This window comes from Anolis sagrei, chromosome 3, assembly GCF_037176765.1.
Source record: "Anolis sagrei isolate rAnoSag1 chromosome 3, rAnoSag1.mat, whole genome shotgun sequence".
Classification (NCBI taxonomy): domain Eukaryota; kingdom Metazoa; phylum Chordata; class Lepidosauria; order Squamata; family Dactyloidae; genus Anolis; species Anolis sagrei.
In genome coordinates, this window is record NC_090023.1 from 191,133,368 (window position 1) to 191,156,979 (window position 23,612).

General features: G+C 38.5%; 1 protein-coding gene across 24 annotated transcripts in view; it reads right to left on the reverse strand.

The window, feature by feature from the left end:
• JAKMIP3 (Janus kinase and microtubule interacting protein 3) overlaps positions 1–23,612 on the reverse strand; it is a 138,641-nt gene that overhangs the window by 24,933 nt on the left and 90,096 nt on the right. For 9 of the 24 annotated variants that reach the window (XM_067465766.1, XM_067465760.1, XM_067465761.1 and 6 more), the window contains exons 4-9: positions 13,114–13,329; positions 9,958–10,077; positions 5,177–5,323; positions 3,971–4,102; positions 2,939–2,974; positions 1,709–1,768 (exon numbers count right to left, since the gene is read on the reverse strand). In XM_067465766.1, the coding sequence (XP_067321867.1) occupies positions 1,709–1,768; positions 2,939–2,974; positions 3,971–4,102; positions 5,177–5,323; positions 9,958–10,077; positions 13,114–13,329 (711 nt within the window). The remainder of the gene's footprint in view (positions 1–1,708; positions 1,769–2,938; positions 2,975–3,970; positions 4,103–5,176; positions 5,324–9,957; positions 10,078–13,113; positions 13,330–23,612) is intronic. The other 15 variants (XM_067465765.1, XM_067465762.1, XM_067465768.1 and 12 more) reach the window with 5 other exon arrangements.

Sequence of the window (23,612 nt, forward strand, 5' to 3'; positions counted from 1 at the left end):
AATGATACCGGTTTCCCTCTATCATCTCTAATTTTTGAGATACATAATATATACCATTTGCCATCTGCTCATCCATAGAAAACCATGATCACCATATCTAAGAAACTTGAGATGAGGCGGTCTATCCAATGCAATTCTGAACCAATGCCCCACATAGCCCCGGGAACAAGTTGAGAAACTAAAACACCAAGATTTCTTTTTGTTGGACTGTGTTATCTATTAGGTGTTAATTCTACTTCCAAATGTTAATACAGTAAAAGATTACTTGAACCTGACATCAATTATTTATTATTATTATATAGAACTTTTATATCCAGTTCTTCCCTACCTTCATGGAGGTACTCATAATGGTTAACAATGGCAAAAAATCAATGCTACACAATAAATAACATTTAAAAAAACAACATTCATAATAAATAAGTTATAAAATACATATAAAAGACTGTTTCCCAAGTTAAAAACATCATCCAACTCAATCCAAACATTGTGGTCCAATAACTCTTAGTCTTTACTGGTTCAATCCATCAATCTGCAAATGCCTGATTCCAAAGCCAGGATTTCAGTTTCTTCCTGAAGATCAGGAGGGAGCGGACAGACCTAACCTCACTGGGGAGAGAGTTCCATAGCTGGGGGGACACCACAGAGAAGGCCCTGTCTCTCATCCCCACCAAGCGCGACTGTGACCGAGAGCAGGACCTCTCCGGAAGATCTTAAAGTCCTTGATGGTTTATAGGGGAAGATATGTTTGGACAGGTAAACTGGGCCAGAACCATGTAGGATTTTATAGGTTAAAATCAGCACTTTGAATTGTGTTCGGAAGCTAATCAGCAGCCAGTAACAGGGGAGTTGTGTGCTCCCTGTACCCCACTCCCATGAGCAACCTGGCTGCCAAGTCAGGAGCTTCCGGGCAGTCTTCAGTGGCAACCCCATGTAGAGTGCATTGCAGTAATCTATTTGGGATGGAACCAGAGTGTGGACCACCGTGGCTGTCAGACTTCCCAATGTACAGCGCAGCTGGCGTACGAGTTTTAACTCTGCAAAAGCTCCCCTGGCCACCACGGAGACCTGGGGTTCCAGGCTCAGCGATGAACCCAGGATCACACCTAAGCTGCAAATTAAAGACATAGTCAAACCTCTTCCTAGAATATCACATGATAGCCTGTCATATAATACACTTCCAAATTAAAAGAGAGGAGTAGTTTGCAATACTCGTTTGTCAAAAATCTGTCCCAAATGTACTGTATCATTTTTTCAGCTCACGCAGCAGAGAAGAATGTGGAAGGTGGAGAAAGTGGTGAATGAAGAAAATGGAAAGAGCAGCAGGACAATCTTTCATGAGAAACCTGCTGGGCTGTTGAGAGAGGCAGAGGCAAAGTGTCTATGAGATGATAAGCATGCTGGCTAAAAGAAGGAGCAGAGCAGACAAATGATATGGTACGTATTGGGCAGATTGGACTCAATAGTCTGATTGCAAGGAGAAAATGGTACAGAGCAGAGATGTAGGTCAGAAAAATACTTTGTTTGGGAACACAAAAGACCAGCAGAAATTGTGGGTGAAGAACTGAATAGGAATTGGAACAAAGGGGAAGCCTGGTGTAATTCACATATAGAATTCTCTGACCCACTAACAGTTTTCTGACCTTTCTTATGTGTAAAAAATATTAATAGTTTCTAAAAATCTAAAAAAAATCTTACATAGTTTTCATACCTTGGGAAATTTTGCAAATTTCTTTCTTTGCTTCCTGTATCGTAAAAGCTTATCCCGTTCCTGTCAAAAGAAGTGAAACACATTTGTAATCCATGAAGTATTCCTGAATTCAAGTAAAAACTTAAGCACTTATCATTGTGTCCATGTCTGCGTATACACACACACACACACAAGGACTGAAAAATACAAATGGAGTTGGGGATTCAAATTGCACATGCATATAACCTATGATAAAAATCAGAATATTAGCAAAAGAAACCAATACTGAAAGTGTCATTTTCAGTTTTCAGAAGCACAGTTTATGTTAGCTGTATTTTCAAGGTCCTGTTTTGGAGATCTATGATTAAAAATGGTGTGATTAAATGGGACCCTAAAAATTGATAGACAGAATTGATAGAATGTATATGTGTGTATATGTATAAACACACATCTATCTATTGATGGAAAGGCAAAAGGTTCCACTGGCCCTGACTGGATTGTAACCTTCTCCAAACGGGCGTGTCTATGTACTTGAATATAGTATAACCCTTGTATCCATGGGATAGGTACATGTCTTTTCACTTATCCATGTCTGAAAAAGTATGTCCTCTCTAGGAATTTTCTAGATGTTCCAGCGCAATGGTATGCTCCCACTGGAGGCTGACCATAGAGTCACACTGGAGGACAAACCAAGGATGGGCAACTTGGAAGTACCTGAACAGACTCAGAAGTGGAGTGGGCAGATCAAAAGACAAACCTGGTAAAATGGCACTACGTAAAAGAATCCCACACCTTGTGTGACTGTGGAGCAGAACAGACAACTCTGCATCTGTATGCTTGTCCACTATGCCCTGCCTCATATACAGAGGAAGAATTGTTGGAGGCTACAGACAATGCCATTGCTGTTGCCTGTTTTTGGTCAAAAGATATTTAGCCGCCTGCGCGCCTTCTATTTTTATCAGCTTTACACTAATTTATGCAATGCTTTTGATACAAAATAAATAACTGGAGGACCCATAAATGTATTGTTTAGATATGAAATTGATATGCTTCCCTTAGATACCATTCAATATGATTCACTATTATCTGCAGTTTCACATTTTCACAATACATTCAGGAACATACTCCTCATGGATATGGGGATCGATGAAGAGGGAAATTGTTAAAACTTTTTTCTTAAGCTGTACGAGCTCATAGAGAGTGCCCATAAAGTACATATATCAAGACAAATCATACAAATTCAGTACTTACTATTACACTCTTCACATAGCCAGCAGTCTCTAGAGTCTGTTTCAAAAGATTAAAAGAAAATGTTATATGCACACTTCCCTTGTTTTCTTAAGCAATTTCTTCTGGCACATTTTATTATGCAATCTTCTCTAGATATTAAACCATTTCCAGTTGATCATTATGTTTTTAAATATTAGGCAAAATGCCTTATTATTATTATTATTATTATTATTATTATTATTTTACTGACACAAAAACACAGTTTGTCACAGCAAACAAGATATATATATATATATATATATATATATATATATATATATATATATATATCTCCCAAGCATCTAGGACTGTGTGATATATTTTCGGATGATGCGCACAGATCCAAGTAAGGTGGTCTTTTGCAAATGCCTTATTATTATTATTATTATTATTATTATTATTACTATTACTATTAATACCCCACTTTTTCTCTCCACAAGGAGACTCAAAGCGGCTTACATTAAAAGCATTTCAGTATTTAACATCTACAAATATATAAACATTAAAACAGAATTAAATATCATGGGCATTATTTCAAACTTCAGGAAGTCATGGTACCTTTCTTAACAACATCAAATAATTGAGCAACTTGTACAGGCAGTAAAATGATGTGTGAGTGACAATCTTGTCAAGTTTTAGATCATTCCTCTAGCCATCCTCTAAGTATAAGCTGTATAATATAGTATTTTTATTATAAAAGCAGAATGTATTATATTTTGACAGAGCTTTTTGACTTTCATTTTTGAACAGTGCCATGTACATTATGAATGAAATAATCATGGGAGAGAAAACTTGGAAAAAGAGGAGTACAATGAAGAGGCAAAGAAGGATGATATGGGGTAGAGGTAAGGGGAAGAAGGTTAATCCAATCGCGTCTCACTGTAAACCTATGGAAACGTATTGAATGATTTTTCTGATCTTCATACAAAAATTCTCAATTGTTGTTCTGAAACAGGTCTTGGTGGTATCATATGACAATCTGAAAATCATAGCCTTGGTGGATGCTTCTGTTACCTTTGAAAGTTCATCTATGATGTTTTGCTGCTCAAGGATCTGTAACCTCAGAAATTCAACTTCTCTCTCATCTTGACTCTGATCAAGGTCATTTAAAGAACTTGGCCTTCTTATCGTCCTCACTCTTTGTCTCTAAGGTAATGAGATAAATATTGAGAAACTGATCACAGAAGTTTTTCAACAAGCATGATATCGTTTTATCCACTTAGACAACAACTTGTTAACTGACACCAATTCAAAATTAACTTAAATAAGACTGTTTTTCAAATTAAGCTGTGATTCTGTCCGAACAGTTGGAGACTAGGGCATGTTATGGAAAGGGTTGTGTAATAGTGCCTGTGTTCATATTGTCATGATGGACAATGCTGCACATGCAATCTCTAGTCTGAATGGAAATGTGAATCCCAAGCCAAACTGGGTAGCATGAATGGCAATCCATACGGAATTAGAAGAGAGAAATTATCCACTCTAGAAGGACTGTTCCTGTAACAGGTGTTTAAAACTATTTATTACAGCTATTAAGTGCTCTAGACATTGTGAAATGGTGCTCTTCCTCAATGGCATAGTCTACCAAGCAAACAACCAAAAAGAAAACAAACTAAAACAACCAGTACATACTATACTATAATAAGAACAACACACAGTTTTACTATTTTGAATCTGGTTGTGCTCTTATGTTGTTCCAGTTTCATCAAAATTCCACAAGTGAGAAACTGGATCAAATGAATAAGACTTCAATATTGATTACTTTCTTTAATGGAATGAGAACATAGTTGATTTTGGGATTCTGGAATTAGGAAGTTTCCAATATGGATGCTAGCTGTTTGTTCCCTACTTCATAGAATCATAGAATCATAGAATCAAAGAGTTGGAAGAGACCTCATGGGCCATCCAGTCCAACCCCATGCCAAAAAGCAGGAATATTGCATTCAAATCACCCCTGACAGATGGCCATCCAGCCTCTGTTTAAAAACTTCCAAAGAAAGAGCCTCCACCACACCCCATCCCATCTGTTGCAAGATTAGAATGGAAAATGTGACGAAAAAAGTCCTGAATTGGGGTGCAGATTATGCTTCATGGTATCACAGAAGTAAGGGAAAGAACATGTCATCAATATTTGAAAGAGCCATATTTAAAAATATGTTTAAATATTTATTTTAAAAACTCATGTACTCCCTTGTATTCATATTAGGATATAAGACTTACCATTTCTAAATTTTCCTGGGTTACAAATTTTAGTTTATTTTCCATACGACGTAAGGCATGAGACAAATCTTCATTCTTCCTACTTAGACGTCTATTTTTGTCTAGCAATGGTTTGTACTGGCTCTCAGCTTCTCTTAAACGTTTTAGCTGAAAAACAGATGAAAGATTTACACAGACATAGCAAATTTGCCTATTTTCTCCAAATCCATGGAGGGGTTTCAGATGGTACTAACTAAAATAGAATTTTATAATACGACACTGTAGTCCAATGGGGCTTTTGTGAGGCACACTGGGTTTCCTGCTCAAGCATCTCCCCCAAATTGTTTGGGAATTGCAAATTATTCTTCCAGGAGCTTCCTGTAGCTACAATTTTTTATATATGTATACAGAAAAGAGATAGAGGATTATATATACATAAGGGGTATGCAGGGATCCCTTTAGTGATTTGAGATCCAGGGAAATTTGCCAATCACCAAAAATGGACTGAGTGAGGGGCAGCTGAAATCTCCGATGGAACGATTTGCTAGCAGATTGATCTTTCAGCTAATGGGGGAATGGAACTGAGCGGCACTCTACCTAAGACTTAGGCAACAATGTGTGGGCAACCTCTAAAATCAGGCAAAAGCAGGGTTGAGATTTCTCTCTCTCTCTCTGTTTCTCACATTTCTTTCTCAACCAATCAGAGCCTGGTTGACTGTATCCATTCTCCTCCCCTCTCGTGGCACACGCTGGTTGGGACTTCAATTCCCAGAAATCCCTCTTGTGGTTTTTTTTTTAAAAAGTTATGCTAAAAACTTTTATAATTTCCCAAAAATCAGCGGATTAATGAAATGTTCCGAAACTTGGCAGGCTTGCAGTCATAAGTGTGGCCTGTGAGTGAGGCACATTTCCTCCTGCTAGGCCTAAATTATGGGGGGAAAGAGCCTTTAAAGTTTCCCTTTGGCACCAATGGATCAAATCTTACTGGATCTAAAATGCCATCCCCTCCTGATTTCAGGAATTTCCCATTAAATGGAGGGAGGGGCTGTAAATGGGACCGAAAATGGCCCATGTTTTGCCAAGTCACACACCCTGTGTGTGAGAGAGAGATCCTCCATCTCTACTCCCTAAACAGAATATTTGCAAAACTGAAAGTGACATATACTTCCAGTTTCATAAAAATGGGCAGGAGAGGTCTGCAGAGGTCTACAGATGAGTAGGGAATAAAATTGGACTGGTTATAGGAAATCTCTGCAGACATCCATCCATGCTCTAAACTGTTTCAAGCTACATCATTAGGACCATCTTTTCTCACATACATATCAGTGGGGTGGTGAATCCACTGTTATTTTACTCCAGACATCAAAAGAACCATTCAAAGTGGTGGACCCAATTCAAAATGAATTCAGTATCTTGAAAGTTAGAATAACCACAACAACAACAACTCAGGTGGCTTACATATAGGACATTTGTCCACAGAACATCAAAACAAAACAATCCATTAAAACAAAAAACACAATTAAAATAAAGCATAGCAAAGCATAACAATAAAATAAAACCCAATTAAATAATACATAAGGGTATAAAACAGCAGCATTAAAAGTCACTCAAACAATACACAACAAAAACCAATAACCAGAATATTAAAATGGGCATGATCAAGATATAAAGAAGATCGAGCCCGGGATAGTGCAAAACAGCATAGTATAAAATAGTAGGATAAAATCCAGAACAGATTTGTTGTCTGATTGACATTAGACCCACAACATTTCATACAAATCTGGAGAGCTGAAGGGACTCCGACCCTACTCTTTACTTTTAAAATCCATCAGATTTAAGTTACTTAGGTTGTAGATTTATTCTTTAAGACTGTAAAAAAAAGGATGTCATAATGAATTTATCAATCTTGGAATGTTCAATGCATGATCCCTTTCCACGTCCTGTCATTTCAGATATGTGGAGGAGAAGTTTGCTTCCAGAATTTATTTTACAGATTACAGGCTTATTTATTTTCACAGATGACACTCAAGCTGTCCAGCAGACTAAATAAACCCTCAGCTTTAGTTCTCAAGAAAAAAAACTCATGTTGGATGATAAATGGCAACCAATACCATCCTTTTAAAAGACACACTTTCCTTGTTTTGTGAAATAAACATGTTGTGGGGAATATTCAAGCCTTGGAACACTCTTCAGGAAATTGAAAAGAAGCCAAGTGCCTAGGCTATCCATGATCATCACAATTGCTTCATCTAATATGCAAACCCGATATGCAGCACCAGATTATACTGCGGAACTCCTGCTCTAATGCCCTCTATAAACTGAACTTATATGGATTTTTACAACATGCCACCATGCTTTATTGCAATAGCTCTGTGAAATATCTGCTTTGCCAGAGCAAATGTCATTAACTGGCCCTTAAATGGAATTTTATAGAGATGTGGTAGCATTTGGCACTTTGGAGAATTAAAAGGGGAGGAAAATGCCAAGAGTGGGACAGAGTTAGGCAGAATTACACCAGGGAATGCTAGCCTCTAGCAATTTCACTAGGTGAGATCCTGCTAAAACAAAGTAGAGGCACAAATCTACAGCAGAATGCATATTTTGTATCAGGGCTGGAGAATCTTTTCCCTCGGTAATATTTTTTAAAAATAAGCTTTATTCGGGAATAAAACACAAACTAAAAGACACTATTTAGAAATGTAAGCACACAGCTTCATACTATACACTACAATTTAACATCTATAGAAAACTACCAACTTCCAACTCTCTATAGGATGAGAGATTATGATTATTCCTTAGTCATCTGCTCCTTTTAAAGAATAATGCAATTATACTTCTGCTTCAAAACAAACACTACTATTTCACGAATCACCAAATTTATAAATGTCTGCACCATTGTTGTGAAAAGGTAATTAAGAGGTCTCAATTTTTCTTAAAGTTAATCAGAGATTTCTCCTTAATCAACATTGCCAATTTGTTCATTTCTGCTATTTATTTATTTATTTATTTATTTATTTATTTAAAACATTTATATTCTGCCCTTCTCACCCCGCAGGGGACTCAAGGCGGAGCACAACATATATATGGCAAACATTCAATGCTGGGACATAAAACCATAAATATATACAAACATTAAAATCACCTATATTCACATTAAAAGTTGCTTTAAAACTACCTCAGGACACAATTTTGCCTCATTGCACTGTCCCAAAGGCTTGGTCACACAGCCAGGTCTTCACCAGGGCAGGAGGGAGGGTCCTGTCTCTTGTTCCCACCAAACGTGCCTTTGATGGTGGCAGGACCGAGAGCAGGGCCTCCCCAGAAGATCTTCGTTTCCACGGTGGTTCGTAAAGGGAGATGCGTTCAGTCAGGTAAACTGGGCCGGGGCTGTTTAGGGATTTACAGGCCAAAGCCAGCACTTTGAATTGTGCCTGGTAACAAACAGGCAGCCAGTGGAGCTGATGTAACATGGGAGTTGTGTGCTGGTTTTTATTGGTTCCTTCCACTACTGAACACTTTTGAAGGCCATTGACACAACTCCTGGATCCAGTATCTATCATTCAGTTGAATCATATGGGGAAGTTCCTTGAAGGACTTTGAGTGTGGAGAGCATATTTTGTCTACACTCCCTGCAAGACAGTATTAGGAAGATGCCCAACTGGAACATCTCTGACCATCCTAAGAAAATAAGTTTAATGTATAGGTTCATAAATCAACATGTGGGTTGGTTGATGTCTGAATCCAGACCCACAGTGTATATCAATTCTATCAACCGCTAAAATCAAACAAAGCTGTGGCCTGTTTCTTCCATTTATTGTGTCTGTCTTGATAGTTGTTTACAATGCAGAATAGATGTCACCACTGGATGAACAATTGGAATTACAGTTACAGTACAGAAGAAGTGAAGTTACCCCTCTCAGTTACAATCAGAATGTGGTATTATCCTAATGAGCAAAAGGAATTAATAACAATTAATTGCAATTTCTAAAAAGCCTATCTTCCAAAAGTAAAAGTGCAGTTCCCACTACAGGACCGGGACTGTGGCGCAGCTGGCTGGAAGTCAGCTGCATTAAGTCACTACTGACCGAAAGGTCATAAGTTTGAAGCCAGCCTGGGTCAGAGTGAGCGTCCGACCAATTTGTGTAGCTTGCTGTTGACCTTTGCAGCCCGAAAGACAGTTGCATCTGTCAAGTAGGAAATTTAGGTACCGCTTATGCGGGGAGGCAAATTTAACTAATTTACAAGGCCATAAAAATCTCCAGCAAGCAAGCAAAGAATGAGGAAGTATTTCATCAGTGTCACAAATGGTTGGTGAAGGGACAGCTCCCCCGATGGCCAAAAATGCCCTCAAGAAAAGCTGGAATGTTAAATTGCCTCTGTGTCTGTCTTTATATGTTGTGTGTCTATGACATCAAATGTTTGCCATGTATATGTGCACTGTAATCCACCCTGAGTCCCCTGCAGGGTGAGAAGGGCGGAATATAAATACTGTAAATAAATAAATAAATAAATAAATACCTCTTTACCAAAATGCTACTATCAGTGGCTAGTGATAGAGAAAATACTCACTCCCTCTCCTCAACACCTCAACATTACATGTCACCTCAACACTACTTCTTAGCATAGGAGATAATCAAGGATGATTGCAGTTGTAGAGCAAAACATCTGGAGGGCATCAAGCTGAAGAGAGCTTTTGAGCCAATGCAAAAGGTCCCCCCTCCCCAGTTAAGTTAACTTGTATCTCCACTACAGGCTCTGGTGAAAAGCTACTGTATAGAAAAGAAAAATATGTGTTTTCTTACAAGTTCATTCCGTTCCTCTGATAATAATGCATTCCGATCTTCCAGTTTCCTGATGATTGCACTTAGTTCGGCTATTTTAAGTTGGAAGCGCCGAGCATCTCTTTCATCCAACTGCTGTTCCTAAAACAAAAAACAACTGCAAATAACTGTTCACAGAGGAAATATATATTTACACTCACCCGCCACCCCATCATCTTTCTCTTTGGAATCCATCTTTCCCTAACTAATTCTAAAATGAGCATAATCTAGGCCTTAATATTGGAATATAAAGCCAATAGAAATTTAGGAAAGGAGATATGTAAGATAGGAGGAAAATGTAAAAGAAAGAAAAGAAAGTATGCGTATGTAAATACAGAACCACAAACGCTATAGTTGGGGAAATGAAAGAAACATTGGAAATTGCTGCAATGTTTCCTATAGATGCCACTGTTGAATTTAGTGCTTTAAACAGGCAAGCCACCTGTAATTTCCTTATGATATTATGAATATAAGATGTAATAAATAAGTGCAATTCTATCATTGCATATATTACTTTTGCATGGAACTGTATATCTGAATGGGTTGCTTGAAAACCTCAGGATTGTCTTTTAATCAATCCATAAGTGAAAATGTTTAACTCAAATAGAAAATGAAACAGATAGAGGAGTAGCTACCTTCATTTTTAGAGTAAAGAAAACAAATTATAATAGCATTTTAACATTTTTTCTTTATTAGTTATTTGTTATTTTAATTTCTTTGGAAACATATGAATTTGTGTAGCAATATTAACACTTTAACTCAAGCAAGCAAATGATGAATCTCTTTGGCCTAATGAAACGCAATATTGCTAGGATTCGTCATTCAACAGGTGCAGGAGAGGCTTGAAACAAAGAAGAGAAAAAGAATTTTGTGCTCATGTTTTTGAAAAAAATCTACAATTCAAATCAAGCAGCACTACAAAAGAAATCTTGATGAGGATCAACAATGAAAAGAACTTGAACAAATGTCACAGAGAAATCTCTATCGTTAGCAAATTAATGCGGAAGCTGGAAGAGTGGCATAGCTACACAGAAAGCCTGCAGAAGAGGTGAATTTGCATTAAATGGTGCAAGGGATTGCATAGTATGAAAGAAGCATTAAAGAGGATGTTAGTTGGTATTCTCTTTCCCTTTCGAAAGAGCATTTGTGAAAATCCAAAGCAGTGATAAATGCTTAGGGCTGGCCAAAGCCATTTTAAGCCTGAGGCAAAGGTTCAAGATGGTGTTCTGTCCTTCTTTTTCATTTACTAGAGTGGCAGCTGAATTATAGTTCAGTATAGGTGACAGCAGAGTTAGGAACATAGCATACGCCCTGAAAGTAAGAACTACAACTTTCTTTTCCCTGAGTGTAACTGCAACCATTTGGTCACCATATTGGTGACAGCAGAGTTAGGAATATAACATACTCCCTGAAAGTAAGAACTACAACTTCCATTTCCCTGAGTGTACCTGCCACCATTTGGTCACCATATTGGTGATAGCAGAGTGAGGAACATAGCATACTCCCTGAAAGTAAGAACTACTACTTCCTTTTCCCTGAGTGTAACTGCCACCATTTGGTCTACCATGGCAAGGTGATGGTGGCAGAAGATCTCCTCTCTTTGGCAACCCTTAGCCAAATATTTCACATAGTATAATGTCAGCTCTATCTCCAAGAGGGTAAGGTTTAGGGATAGACAGCCGACTGTGTGTTGCGCCTCTCCTCCATTGACTCTCTCCTCCATCACCAAGGATTGTATAGCATGTCCAACATCTATGATTTGAGGCAGTAGCTTCACTTTGCCCCATTGTGGTAAATTTGACTCAGTTCATACTGATATAGTACTAGCAGTGGCACCTAAGCATCATTTTAGACGTTAGCATGTTACTTCATTTGCCCATAAATCAATTAGCTTTTGCATTTGTTTGCAGTTGGATTAGTAAGCAGGGTGGCCAACTTAAAAGAGGACACTGGTACTGTATCATTCATATTTGCGTGGAAGGAATTTCAGCAAGCATACTAGACATGACATGACAAAGCTGAAATTCCCCCTTCCATATAACAATTAAAAGGACAGCAGCACTGTCTTCTCCATATAGCACCAGGACTGTGTCACAGCTGGCTGGGAGTCAGCTGCATTAAGATCACTACTGACCGAAAGGTCATGAGTTTGAAGCCAGCCCAGGTTGGAGTGAGCTTTCGACCAAAATTGTGTAGCTTGCCAGTGACCTCTACAGCCCGAAAGACAGTTGCATCTCGTAAGTAGGAAATTTAGGTACCACTTATGTGGGGAGGCTAATTGATTTACAAGGTCATAAAAATCTCCAGGAAGTATGCAAAGAATGAGAAAGTACTTCAGTGTCACAAACGGCTGGTGAAGCGACAACTCCCCTGGTGGCCAGAAGCTGGAATGTTACATAGCCTCTGAGTGTCTGTCTATATATGTTGTGTGTCTATGGCACTGAATGTTTGCCATATATATGTACATTGTAATCCGCCCAGAGTCCCCTGTGGGGTGAGAAGGGCAGAATGTAAATACGGTAAATAAATAAATAAGAGCCACTGGCCACCTTACCTTTAATTTGGGGTGACTCTGCAATATAGAATTAAAGTAGTGTTTGACACCACTTTAACTGCCACGGCTTAATGCTATGGTATCCTGAGAGCTGTAGTTTGGTGAGGCACCGGCCCTCTTTTTTGCAGAAAAGGTAGAGACCTTGTAAAACTGCAACTCAATTTATTCCATACCACTGAACTATGGTAATTCAAGTGGTGTCAAAATGCATTCATTCTAGAGAGTAGGTGCACCGTTAGCCTGGGAAATCAGCAGCATTAATCAGTTTAGTTATGCATTTTCATGCTGAGAGTCTCTGAGAAAGCATTTCAAGCTGTCAGATCAAGGCAAGTGTTCAAAGTAAGCTGTGTTTTATTTATGTAAAAGAAAAACAGAAATGTTTACCCTCTGGCAAAATGAAAAAAAAAGCATGACCAAATTAAGAGGTCAAACTCTGCTGGTTTTCCCACCATCAACACACTATTAACTGGGAAAAATAAACAAACAAATAAACAACAAAGCCACTTGCTAGGATGTGCTCTCACTCATCAAGATTTTGGCATTTTTTTTCTTGTTTTATGCAAAAACCACTAGAAAGTGCTTACAGGACTTCCTGTTTGCTCTGAAGTCTCTCCTGCACCACTTGCATGAGGAAGTTCCCGCTTGGGGCTGCTCAGATGCCGGTCAGCCTCTTTGAGCTGGAAAAGTTGTTCATCTAAAGCCTCCTTTTGGAGCTGAAGTCTCTGAGCATGCCCGGCTTGAACCCCTAACTCTCTTTCCAGCACGTAGACTGCTCTGTCTTTAAATTTGATCTCCTCCATCTATAAGGAGAACAAAGTACAATCACACACACGCAGGCACTGTACAGTTCTCTTGTGTTGCCTTGGCAACTGATCCACATTCCTGGGAAGGAAACACTTGGAAAAAAAGCAATAACCCCCTCCCCCACACCACCTAAAAAGGTAAAATAGATCATATTCAGTTTTGAAGATTTCACACCCTTTAGCAGTTAGAAAGCAGAACAAGTTTGGGGGAACTGAACACCATTTTTTAGTTTGAGAGGACAATCTCGCTTCATCTTTTGGATTAAACTGGTTCGAAATCCATATAGCAAAGGAAAAACATGACCATAAGAACACAACTTCATCAACTGTACACCCTAGGTAATTTTCAACGGTAAGCAAACAGTATTTTAGCGCCCCCCCCCCCCAATCAATCACTGATATATATTTTCTGTTCGTCGTGGGAGTTCTGTGTGCCATATTTGGTTCAATTCCATCATTGGTGGCGTTCAGAATGCTCTTTGATTGTAGGTGAACTATACATCCCAGTAACTATAACTCACATATGTCAAGGTCTATTTTCCCCCAAGAGTGCCTCAAGAGCGCCCCTGGGCAAAATCAACTATACTGCAAATGCTTACTTTGCATAATGGCTTGAGCTGCCCCTGTGTACACCCTTTCTCTTGTCTCTTTCTGTTGATCTGAAATTTCCACATTTCATTCAATAAGGGAAGAAAAGATGTACATTTATGTGATGTTCACATCAGGTTCAGTACAGGTCGAGCATGCTTTATCCAGAAATCAAAAATGTTCCATAATGTGAAACTGATTACATGCGAGGTTGAGATTTTTGCTTTCTGATGGTTCAGTGTACACTAGAGGTGTGTGCGGTACCCGTTCCTTCTGTTTAATTCATTCTTTCATTCCTTTTGTTTCAGGCGAAGGCACAAAATGAGAACCCCTCCCTCCAGAACAAAAATCATCTTGAAACGAAAGAAAGCGGGAGCGGGTACCATTTCCTTGCCTGCTTTTTGGGCCATGTGGCACTCCTCATGAGGTCTGCGGAGAATTAGTATTTCCCTCTGAGCCCTGCCTGTTGGGCCATCGGAGGAAAAAAATGCCATCCGCCTCGTCTGCTGAGAAGTGGTATCTTATACCCCATCTTTAAACCCAGTTCTCTTCTGCAGACAGAGAGGAAAGCATAACAGAAATTGTGGTATCTTAAGCCCTGTCTTTAAACCCAGGTCTTCTCTGAAGACCGAGGGGAATGAATCACAGGAGGAGTGGTATTTTAAGTAACTCTGATGCTTTTAATCCAGGTCGTAATGAAGGACAAACCATGCGATTGCCAAAAATGATGGGAAGGGGAGGGGAATTTTACCTTATTGTCGCCAGTTAAGGAAGAAGTGAAATAATGGGGCTTGGCACTGGGTGTGTGTGGTGTTTGGAGCATCTTTGACATTTGGCAAAAAGGAATGGTACCCTACCCTGCCTCCCTCCTCCTGCTGCTGCTCCTGGAGAAGTTACAGGTGGGACTAGCAGGGGGAAAGAGGGATTGTTTTAAAGGAGAGTTTATTTGTAGAAAGAAAAACATCCCTTAAAAAATGGGGATAGTAATAATAATACTTTATTATCTCCCCAAGGGGACTCGGGGCGGCTTACACGAGGCCAAGCCCAACAATACAGCAATGCAAATAAACAACATCCAATGACAATAAAATATAAAATATAAAAATAAAATACAAGAAACAATATAAATAAGCACATCAAACAATTTAAAATCACAATTATTTAAACACAGAAAATAAATCACAGTGGGCAGGGCCAGTAGCAAGGATTAAAAATGTAAACCACTGGGTGAAAAGACAATGTAATGTATCTGGACAGGGGATCAGAGGGATGAAAATAGGATTTAATTGCACTAGTAAGTAGAAAATAAAGTGCTTCTGAGGGCATTTCATGCAGGATTTGGTCAGGTCAGGGGTTATAGTTCAGTTAATCATTCATTGAAGGCACACTGAAACAGTCAAGTTTTCAAGCTCTTCCTAAGGACTTCAAGGGTGGGGGCTTGCCTAATTTCTCTGGGGAGCAAATTCCAGAGCCGAGGGGCCACCACAGAGAAGGCCCTGTCCCTCGTCCTCAAAAATCGCACTTGTGATGGAGGCAGGAGTGCGAGAAGGGATCGTGTAGGTTCATAAAAGGAAATGTGGTCACGAAGGTAGGGATGATCAAAATGTTATAAAATTTGGTGGGCTCAAAGTTGTAAATGCGCCCTCCATATGTGGTGATTTTCATCCCCCTAGCCCTAAAACTAAAGGGAAAGTGAGTCTGGGGAAGCTCGCCCATAGTGTCCAATGGGTCAAAATTTTCATTTTTTTCAGATGCGGAACAAAAACGCCCATTCGGAAAGGTGCCCTTTTTTGGAAAGCACTCAAAAATGAAAATGAATAAAACAAACAGAAACGGATAGTGATTCTATACAACTGCACAAGTCTAGTGTACACAAGCTTTGTTTCATGCATACAATTTTAAATATATTGTGTATAAAATTAGCCTATGTGTATAATATACACATGAAGTAAATGAATTTTGTGTTTAGACTTGAATCCCATCTCCAACATCAAAAATACCAACATGAAAAATACTTCTGGTACTAAGTATTTCAGATAAAGAATGCTCAACCTATATTACAATTAGTTGGTTATATCAGTTTATCAATTCGTGGCACAAATATCAAAGTTTAAGATTTTGTAATCAAACTCAATGCAAAACCAGATGAAAATGTTGATCAACACTGATCATTACATCAAATTATCATCATCATCCACATTTCTGTCACAGCTATTGCTAAGCACATGACATGATATTTCAATGTTGTTATGACACAATCATCATTGCAATCTTTACACTGATTCTGCAAGGTAAATGAGTGTTTCTTATCACACATCATGAATGTGAGGGCATGAAAACTTACTCTGTACGCTCATGTATAATTCTAGAAGTTTTAGTCAAAAAACCAACCCAAAAAACCTGGGTTGCCTTATCCACATATCATTGTAAGCATTGTACCATAACTCTTATCAAAAAAGGAACCATTATCCTCTCTTGGGTAAAGTGGCAGAAGACAATAGCTTAATTCATTCTTGGAGAAATCTAAAAGAAGTACCAGCTCCTCTGCTTTCTCCACCTTTTTGAATGCCTGGGAAGGGAAATGGTGGCAGTGGCCGGGGATGGCATTGTTGCTTTCCCCTCTCTGGTGAATTATTCCTAAGTCATTTCAAAATCCATAGATCTTCCCCCCAAATCTGTATTTGACTTACGCATGAGCATATACAGTAAGCCTAAGTTACAAAGGTAATTCATAAAGAGTCAACCTAACATCCTAATTCATAGCAAATTGTCCAGGTCTGTCCATGTCCATTCAGAAGCCAATGAGATTTCCTTCCACATAAATGAGTTTAGCATTTCAGCCTTGGTATTATAGCCTCAAACTATATTGGATGTTAAATGTATCTTTGCATGTATGCTGCATGTTTTGTAAAAATGCAAATTTGATCAGCTAGGGAAATGGATAACTAATGAAATTAAAACAGGCACAGAGGGGGAGAGCTAATCTTCCCTCCCTTTGCTGAAAGATTTCCTCTGAAGAACTCTTGCAATGGGAAGAAATTCCTCATTCACTACCTGCACTGATCCCATTAATTATCAGACCTCCAGCTGGTGCAATTTGCATTTTAAATAAACATATTTTATAAACAATTTTAATAAACTTTCACATGAAATGCTAAGGTATATTTAACATTGCACAGCTAGGCTGCTTAGTCACTATGGTGCATCAGGCAGCCCCTGTGGAAAAGCATATTAAAAATACAACTGACATAAAAACACCATAGAAAAGTTTAAAAAGAAAGATTCACTTTCCAGATATACAATGTCAATGTTTATAAAGCAGAGTTTCCAAGCTAATCACATAAGAAGTTATTAACAGATCTTCCTTCTAAATGAGTTTTTATTATTACATGAATGCAGTTATGGAGTATATCTGGGAGTTAAGAACAAGGTACAGCATTTGAACATAAAATTTCAACAGTGTTATTCTTGGCTAAAGTTTAAGCGTTGACACCCATATTTCAACACAGATACCTTCTTGTAACACTTTTCAAATTATAGAATCATGGAGTTGGGTGGTGCCTTATGGATCACTGAGTCCAGCCTCTTTCTGAAGATGTGCAGAAAATGGGACCTTACTATATCTCTAGACATTTGATTCAATTGCCAACTGCTCTTATTGCCTAAAGGTTATAACGCTCAAATGAAAGCTACTCTCCTATAACCTCAAACAATTAGATTTGGTCCTACTTTCAGAGGCAGCAGGAAATAGGGCTGCCCTCTCTCAATATCAACCCTTGAGGTATTTAAAGTGGGCTGCCTTATGTTCAATCAATCATCAATCATAAGTGCTTTTTGTATGTAGCACTGCTGAATCATGTATCCTTCATTATATGAGCTTTTTGTGTTTGTGGTCTTAGGACTTCATCACATGGATAAATGTGAGTAACATACAACGCTTTTACCACAGTTCAGGCACAGAGTTCCAGTAGGACTCTGTGCCTGAACTGTGGTGAAAATGTAAAAGGGAGTAACGAGATCACGGGGGGCTTCCCATGTTCTCGTTGCCAACAATGAGACGACTGTAGGGGGAAGCTGGGCAGCAATGCTTTCCCCCATGGAATGGGTGATGCAGGGCACAGGGTGACAGATTCCCACGCTGCCCCATGGATTCACCACACTGTCTGGTGAATCCCCCCCGTTATTGGGTGACTGAATGTGATGAGGTCCTTAAAGTAAAGTTAATTCACATTAACTTTACCACACTGCCTGGTGAATCCCCCCACTGTCACACGTGTTGGAAGAATGAATGTAATGAGCTCCTAAATGTAAAGTTAATTTCATTTCATTTTCATATGGTATTTTCTGTTGTAGTTCAGCCAGCTGCTGCTGATGAGGTGTTTGGGGTACAGGGCCTGATGGCTCTCTGGGTGCCCGGACAAAGGGGATGTTGGAGCAGGATGGTTCTCTGGTTGGAAGAATGGAGGGGTTTTTAGAGCAAGACGTTGTTCCTCTGTGTGAAAATGAAACTGCTTGGAAGTTGACAGGCAGGGAAGGGAGGATAACATGAGCTCATCCAAAGAAGCAGGCTTAGACAGAGAAACAAGTCTACTCCTGCATAGGAAAAATCCAGATGCAAGCAAAGCCATGGGAAGGAGAGGCATATACTTCAGTTCCAGGGTTTGGCTCCAACCCACAATCATTGGATACTGTGACCACCATACAAGCCTCAAGCTAGTTTCTGAGGTGTGGGTGCTGCACAGCAAAACTAGTTTGGTTTAATCTATTTCCACATTGGATTTTAGTGTTTGTGTTGAACCGCCTTTAATCTCAGCAATGCCATAGTTTGGAAAGTAGAAGAAAATTTCATTGTTGTGGTGGGAGGGAGCATGTCATATGTATGGGGCAATGCTCTAATTTTGTTTGTCCATGGCTACTCTCCTAGACCTGTCATTAGGTCAGACATGGCAACTAAGTGGCTCTCCAAATTTTGCTATGTCCATCAATTTGGTAAGTATTCTGCTATTTTATCTAATAGAAATATTGAAGAATACTTATTGCTGGACACAGCCTTGCTTAAACTATTCCCTCTAACTTACAGAGAAACTACTAATGGACAACACTAACTCTCTCTATGAATGTATCTCTCTCTATGAACCAGGTAGAGAGTTAAGTTCTGCGGGGGAGACCCTGCTCTCAGTCCCACCCCCATCGCAAGCATGACTGGTGGGTACAAGAGACAGGGCCGTCTCAGTGGTGGCTATGGAGCTTCCTCCATAGTGAAATCAGACTGGCCCGCTCCCTCCTGGTTTTTAGGAAAAGAGTGAAAACCTCGTAATGCGATCAGGTATTTGGATAGCTGTTGGGTAGTGCAATATAGAATGAGAATATCTGTATCAACACAAATGATGACTCCTGGATTTGGTACTATGGTTTTGACAGTTTTAACAGTTCAACAGTTTTACGGTGTTTTATATGTTTTTATTTGTTATTTTATATATGATGTTATTGCTTTTTATTTGTATGTGCAGCATTGAATATTGTCATGTTGTAAGCCGCTCTGAGTCCCCCTTGCGGTTTGAGAGAGCAGGGTATAAATATAGTAAATAAATAAACAAACACTACTGTTTTCTTGGAATGTAAATGTAGTTCCTTCACCTATGGCATATTTGGAAATAATGCAAACATTATAAATGTATCCTAAATCTCTAAATAATAAAAAGAGCTGTGTCCAGAGAGTATTGTTCTTGGAACTTCTCTGGATAGGCCACAAGAAATATTCAAGGGAATACCTTTCCAATAATTCCAGAAATCTTAAAGTTTCCAAATTAGACCTTAAGCTTTTAACTGATTCTAGTATTTTTGGAGAATATAGGTTAAAAATGGCCCAAATCAAATTGCTGTACTAGAAAAGGAACCACACTGCGATTGTGAAGTTAAATTGCAACTGGCACACTTCAACATGGCAGATCGTCAATATTTGTTATCCTTTACTTTCACCTTTGATATATTATATATTTTAAGCTGAGTTGCAGACAAGACACTTCTGGAGGATAGTTCCTCCTAGCAAAAGTGGTTTTTCTTTCTTTTTCCTTTTTCACTCTCTCTGTACATCAAGGAAAACCCTGGGGTTATTCAGCCCCCACTTTATCCTCCAGAGGAACTGGGGTTTTGTTTGAACATACCCTAGAGAAAACATCAAACATAGGAACCTCTTTCAACATATACACCTCAGAAAACAACTGCACATGAAGGAGAGGGGGAAGAGGTATCCTTTCTTACACATGCAAAACAATTTAACTATATCCTACAATACTTACACTATGTATCTAGTTAGATCTGTTTTATTAAAAATATAATCTATTTTAAATGTAATGTAATAATTATAGTGTACTGTATTATAGTGTACTGCATTATAACAACTGACTGCATTTTCCAGGAAATCTAGAAGCAAACTGTGATACAGAGGTACTTATAAAAAGGGAGAGTGAGAACAATTTATGAGAATCTGGAGAGCTAAATCACAATTTACTTGTACAAACAAAGACGTTGTGTCAAATTGACAACATTTTAGCTTGGGAGGGGATTCTCATGCATACATTATATGAAATGAAAAGTAGGTTTCTAAAGAGATTCAGCAAATAACATAATCTCTGGATCAATTCTTCTTTTGCACTAAGAAATTAAACAATCACAATAAAAGGGGGAAAACCACACAATTTTCTCATATATTAAAGTCTTTGATAAAGGAAAATTAATGATAGATTTTTAACAAAATTAAACATTAACTTATATATTGAGCAGCAGGAAAATGAATAAAAACATCAATTATTAGCCATACACTCTTTTACAGTCATTTTTTGGTTCATATTAACAACACAAAGGAGATGTTAGTGCGGAAAAGGAATTAACTCACTGGGAGTGTTGTGTCAGTGTCCAGGTGTATATCTCCGAAAGATTAGCTCAGACATTTCCTTCGTTTTTCAAGAAAAGCGCTGCTTACGATGTCTTGCCTTCCGGATAATTTTTCCCTAGTTACTCTCAATAACAGAAGTCCTACTTGTGAAACACACTCTATGAATATACATGAGAATGATAACCAATCATCTCTAAGAGAATGGCTTGCTTAACAGCATGGATATTTCCACTTTACATTTGAGCCCGTTGTCTCCACCTAAAATGCTTTTTAATTAATAAACAGCTTGTGAGCATCACTGCTGCCAATTACGCAAGCATCATGCATGAAATATGAGGATTTCTGCCTCCTCCGCCCATTCCCCTCCCCCTGTCATATCCACGCCGGCTATTAAAAAAGCAATTTCTAATATTGCTTTTATCCAGCTGGTTGTCAGATCCGGGATTGTTCTTTCTCAGGCTGTGTTAAAACCAACATGTCATTTATAAAACTTCTGAAGCCAATGATAGTTTGGAAACCTTCATAGTGTAGCAGTGGTAGAAAGTGGGGAAAAGGAACAGCCACATTTCAATAAGAAAGAAAGCTCATATAGAGATTTTGGTTGTAAATACAAAATACATTCCAGACATTAGTTGGTTCACAGCTTACATGTTTACTTGAAGGAAAACTAAGAAGAACACAATTAGAATGTAACTAGAAATACACACATTTTCTAGACCAGCACTGCAGGGAAATAAGTTGTTAGTGTAGAGGTAGCTAAAGATCCCAAGATCAAAGACAAAACAAAGCTTTCTTGGGTCAATATGCAATTATGTGTAATCTCATGTATGCATTAGCAGAAGAGACCAAAGATCGATCTTCGAATCTTATCAAGTTAACCTTATATTGAACAAGATCATTGGCACACCTAGACATCTACTGACTGGAACTAGTTCTCCAAGGACTCAGCAACTGCCAGCAGAAATCTTTCTTAAATTGGAAAAGCTGCTGATTGTATGGTTGCTGATTGTATGGTTGTATGGAGTAGATAGAAAAATATATCATATATACTCATATATAAGTTTAGCAATTTTAGTCGAAAAATCAATCCAAAAAAACTGGTTTGGGCTATCCATGGGCCAATTTGAGTACTGTGTCTTAACTCTTATCAAGAAATGAATCATCCCCCTCTCTTACTAGAGTGGTAAAAGGCAAGAGCTTAGTCCATCTCAGAAGAACCTGAAAGGAGCACTGGACCCCTCGTCTATCTACCTCATTGTACCACTACTGAATATTGAGCAGAGGAAGAAATGGTGGTGGTGGCCAAGGGTGATAGGTCCCCTGAGAAGGCACTGGTGCTTTCCCTTCTCAGCTTAGCCATGGGTCATATAAAAATCCATAATGTGGGCTGAAAAACCTGACTTTGGCTTTTGCATGAGGCCGACTTATACATACATATACCTATATGTTACGTATTAGGGTATGATTTTTTTCTCAGTTGTGCTTCAAATGTGCAACTTTTCCTCCAAAACATGGGAATAGAAGAGCACTGATGAATCCATTAGCACACAGGAGCTTGAAGAATTCTGAGTATGGTCAACTTAATGTATTTCACATATTCAGAAGAATTTAAAAGCAGCTTTTAACATTTCTGCAACTTCCGTAGAAACAACACACATACACACTTGCTTAGTATTATGCTCAATCATGTTTTCCAAATTCTCAGCACTAAAGACACATTTTAATAACTGGAAACAGATAAACAAAAAAAATTGTGTGTGTGCAATCTGGGTAAACCGCGATTCTTTTCGGTGTCCTGGATTTTGGTGGAGGTTCCAATCAATTTTTTGGGAGCCTCCTGATTTCAGGAGAACAGAAATCCATTTTTGATCTAGGGAGCTGAAAGATTTCTTTTCTATCTGGCCCATTGGCGGAAATAGATGGGGATTTCCCAGGCTCCCCTTCCTGTCATTTTAGGCATCATTTGTCCTTATATCCTTCATTAAGACCTGGATTGAAAGCATCAGAGTTATGATACCACACTTTCTGTCCCTTCTGTCTGTAGAAGAGACCTGAGTTTAATAAAGGGCTTAAGAAACCTTACTTCCTGGGATCCTTTTCCTTCTACTGGCTGCCTCCTTCCCCACACTCAATGTGCCACCAAAAGAAACCAAAACCAGTTAGTTTTCAACAGTCACTGTTCTGTTGTGGCTGGTAAAATAATGGTGGTGGAGCCCATGCTGTTATGAGTTTCCAAACCAGCCAAACAAAACGAATCCATGCACAAGTATATATTCCAGAGGTTCAAACCTTTTGCTTACAATCATGCTCAATCATATTTTCCAAATTCTCAGTGCTAGGGACACATTTTAATAACTGGAAATAGATAAAAAATGCTAAAGACCTACAGAGACAGTTGAATGCAATTTATGCAAAACCATGTAAAAACTGGAAGAGAAACATAAATATCTTTAGTAAGTTCTTCTCACACCTATGTTCTTGTTTCTTGTTGACCTTTATACAGCTCCTATATGAAATATAGGCATGGATATTATTGTAACATGGGTTTCAGAAGCACTGAACCATCAACATCAAGTAAGTCAAGTGGAAATAGTTTTGTCCCTATGTAAACTTGTATCACAAAAACAATGTTAGGCCTCATGTTGTTACAAGAGTCTTCTATTTCTACAACAATTACATTTTTAAAAATATCAAGCACTAGAGAGCTGTGCCCTTTCCTTCATTTCAAAATTGACATCTATTTCCTATAACATCTCATATAGAAATAGAAAAATATTCTATTAAATGTTACAGATCT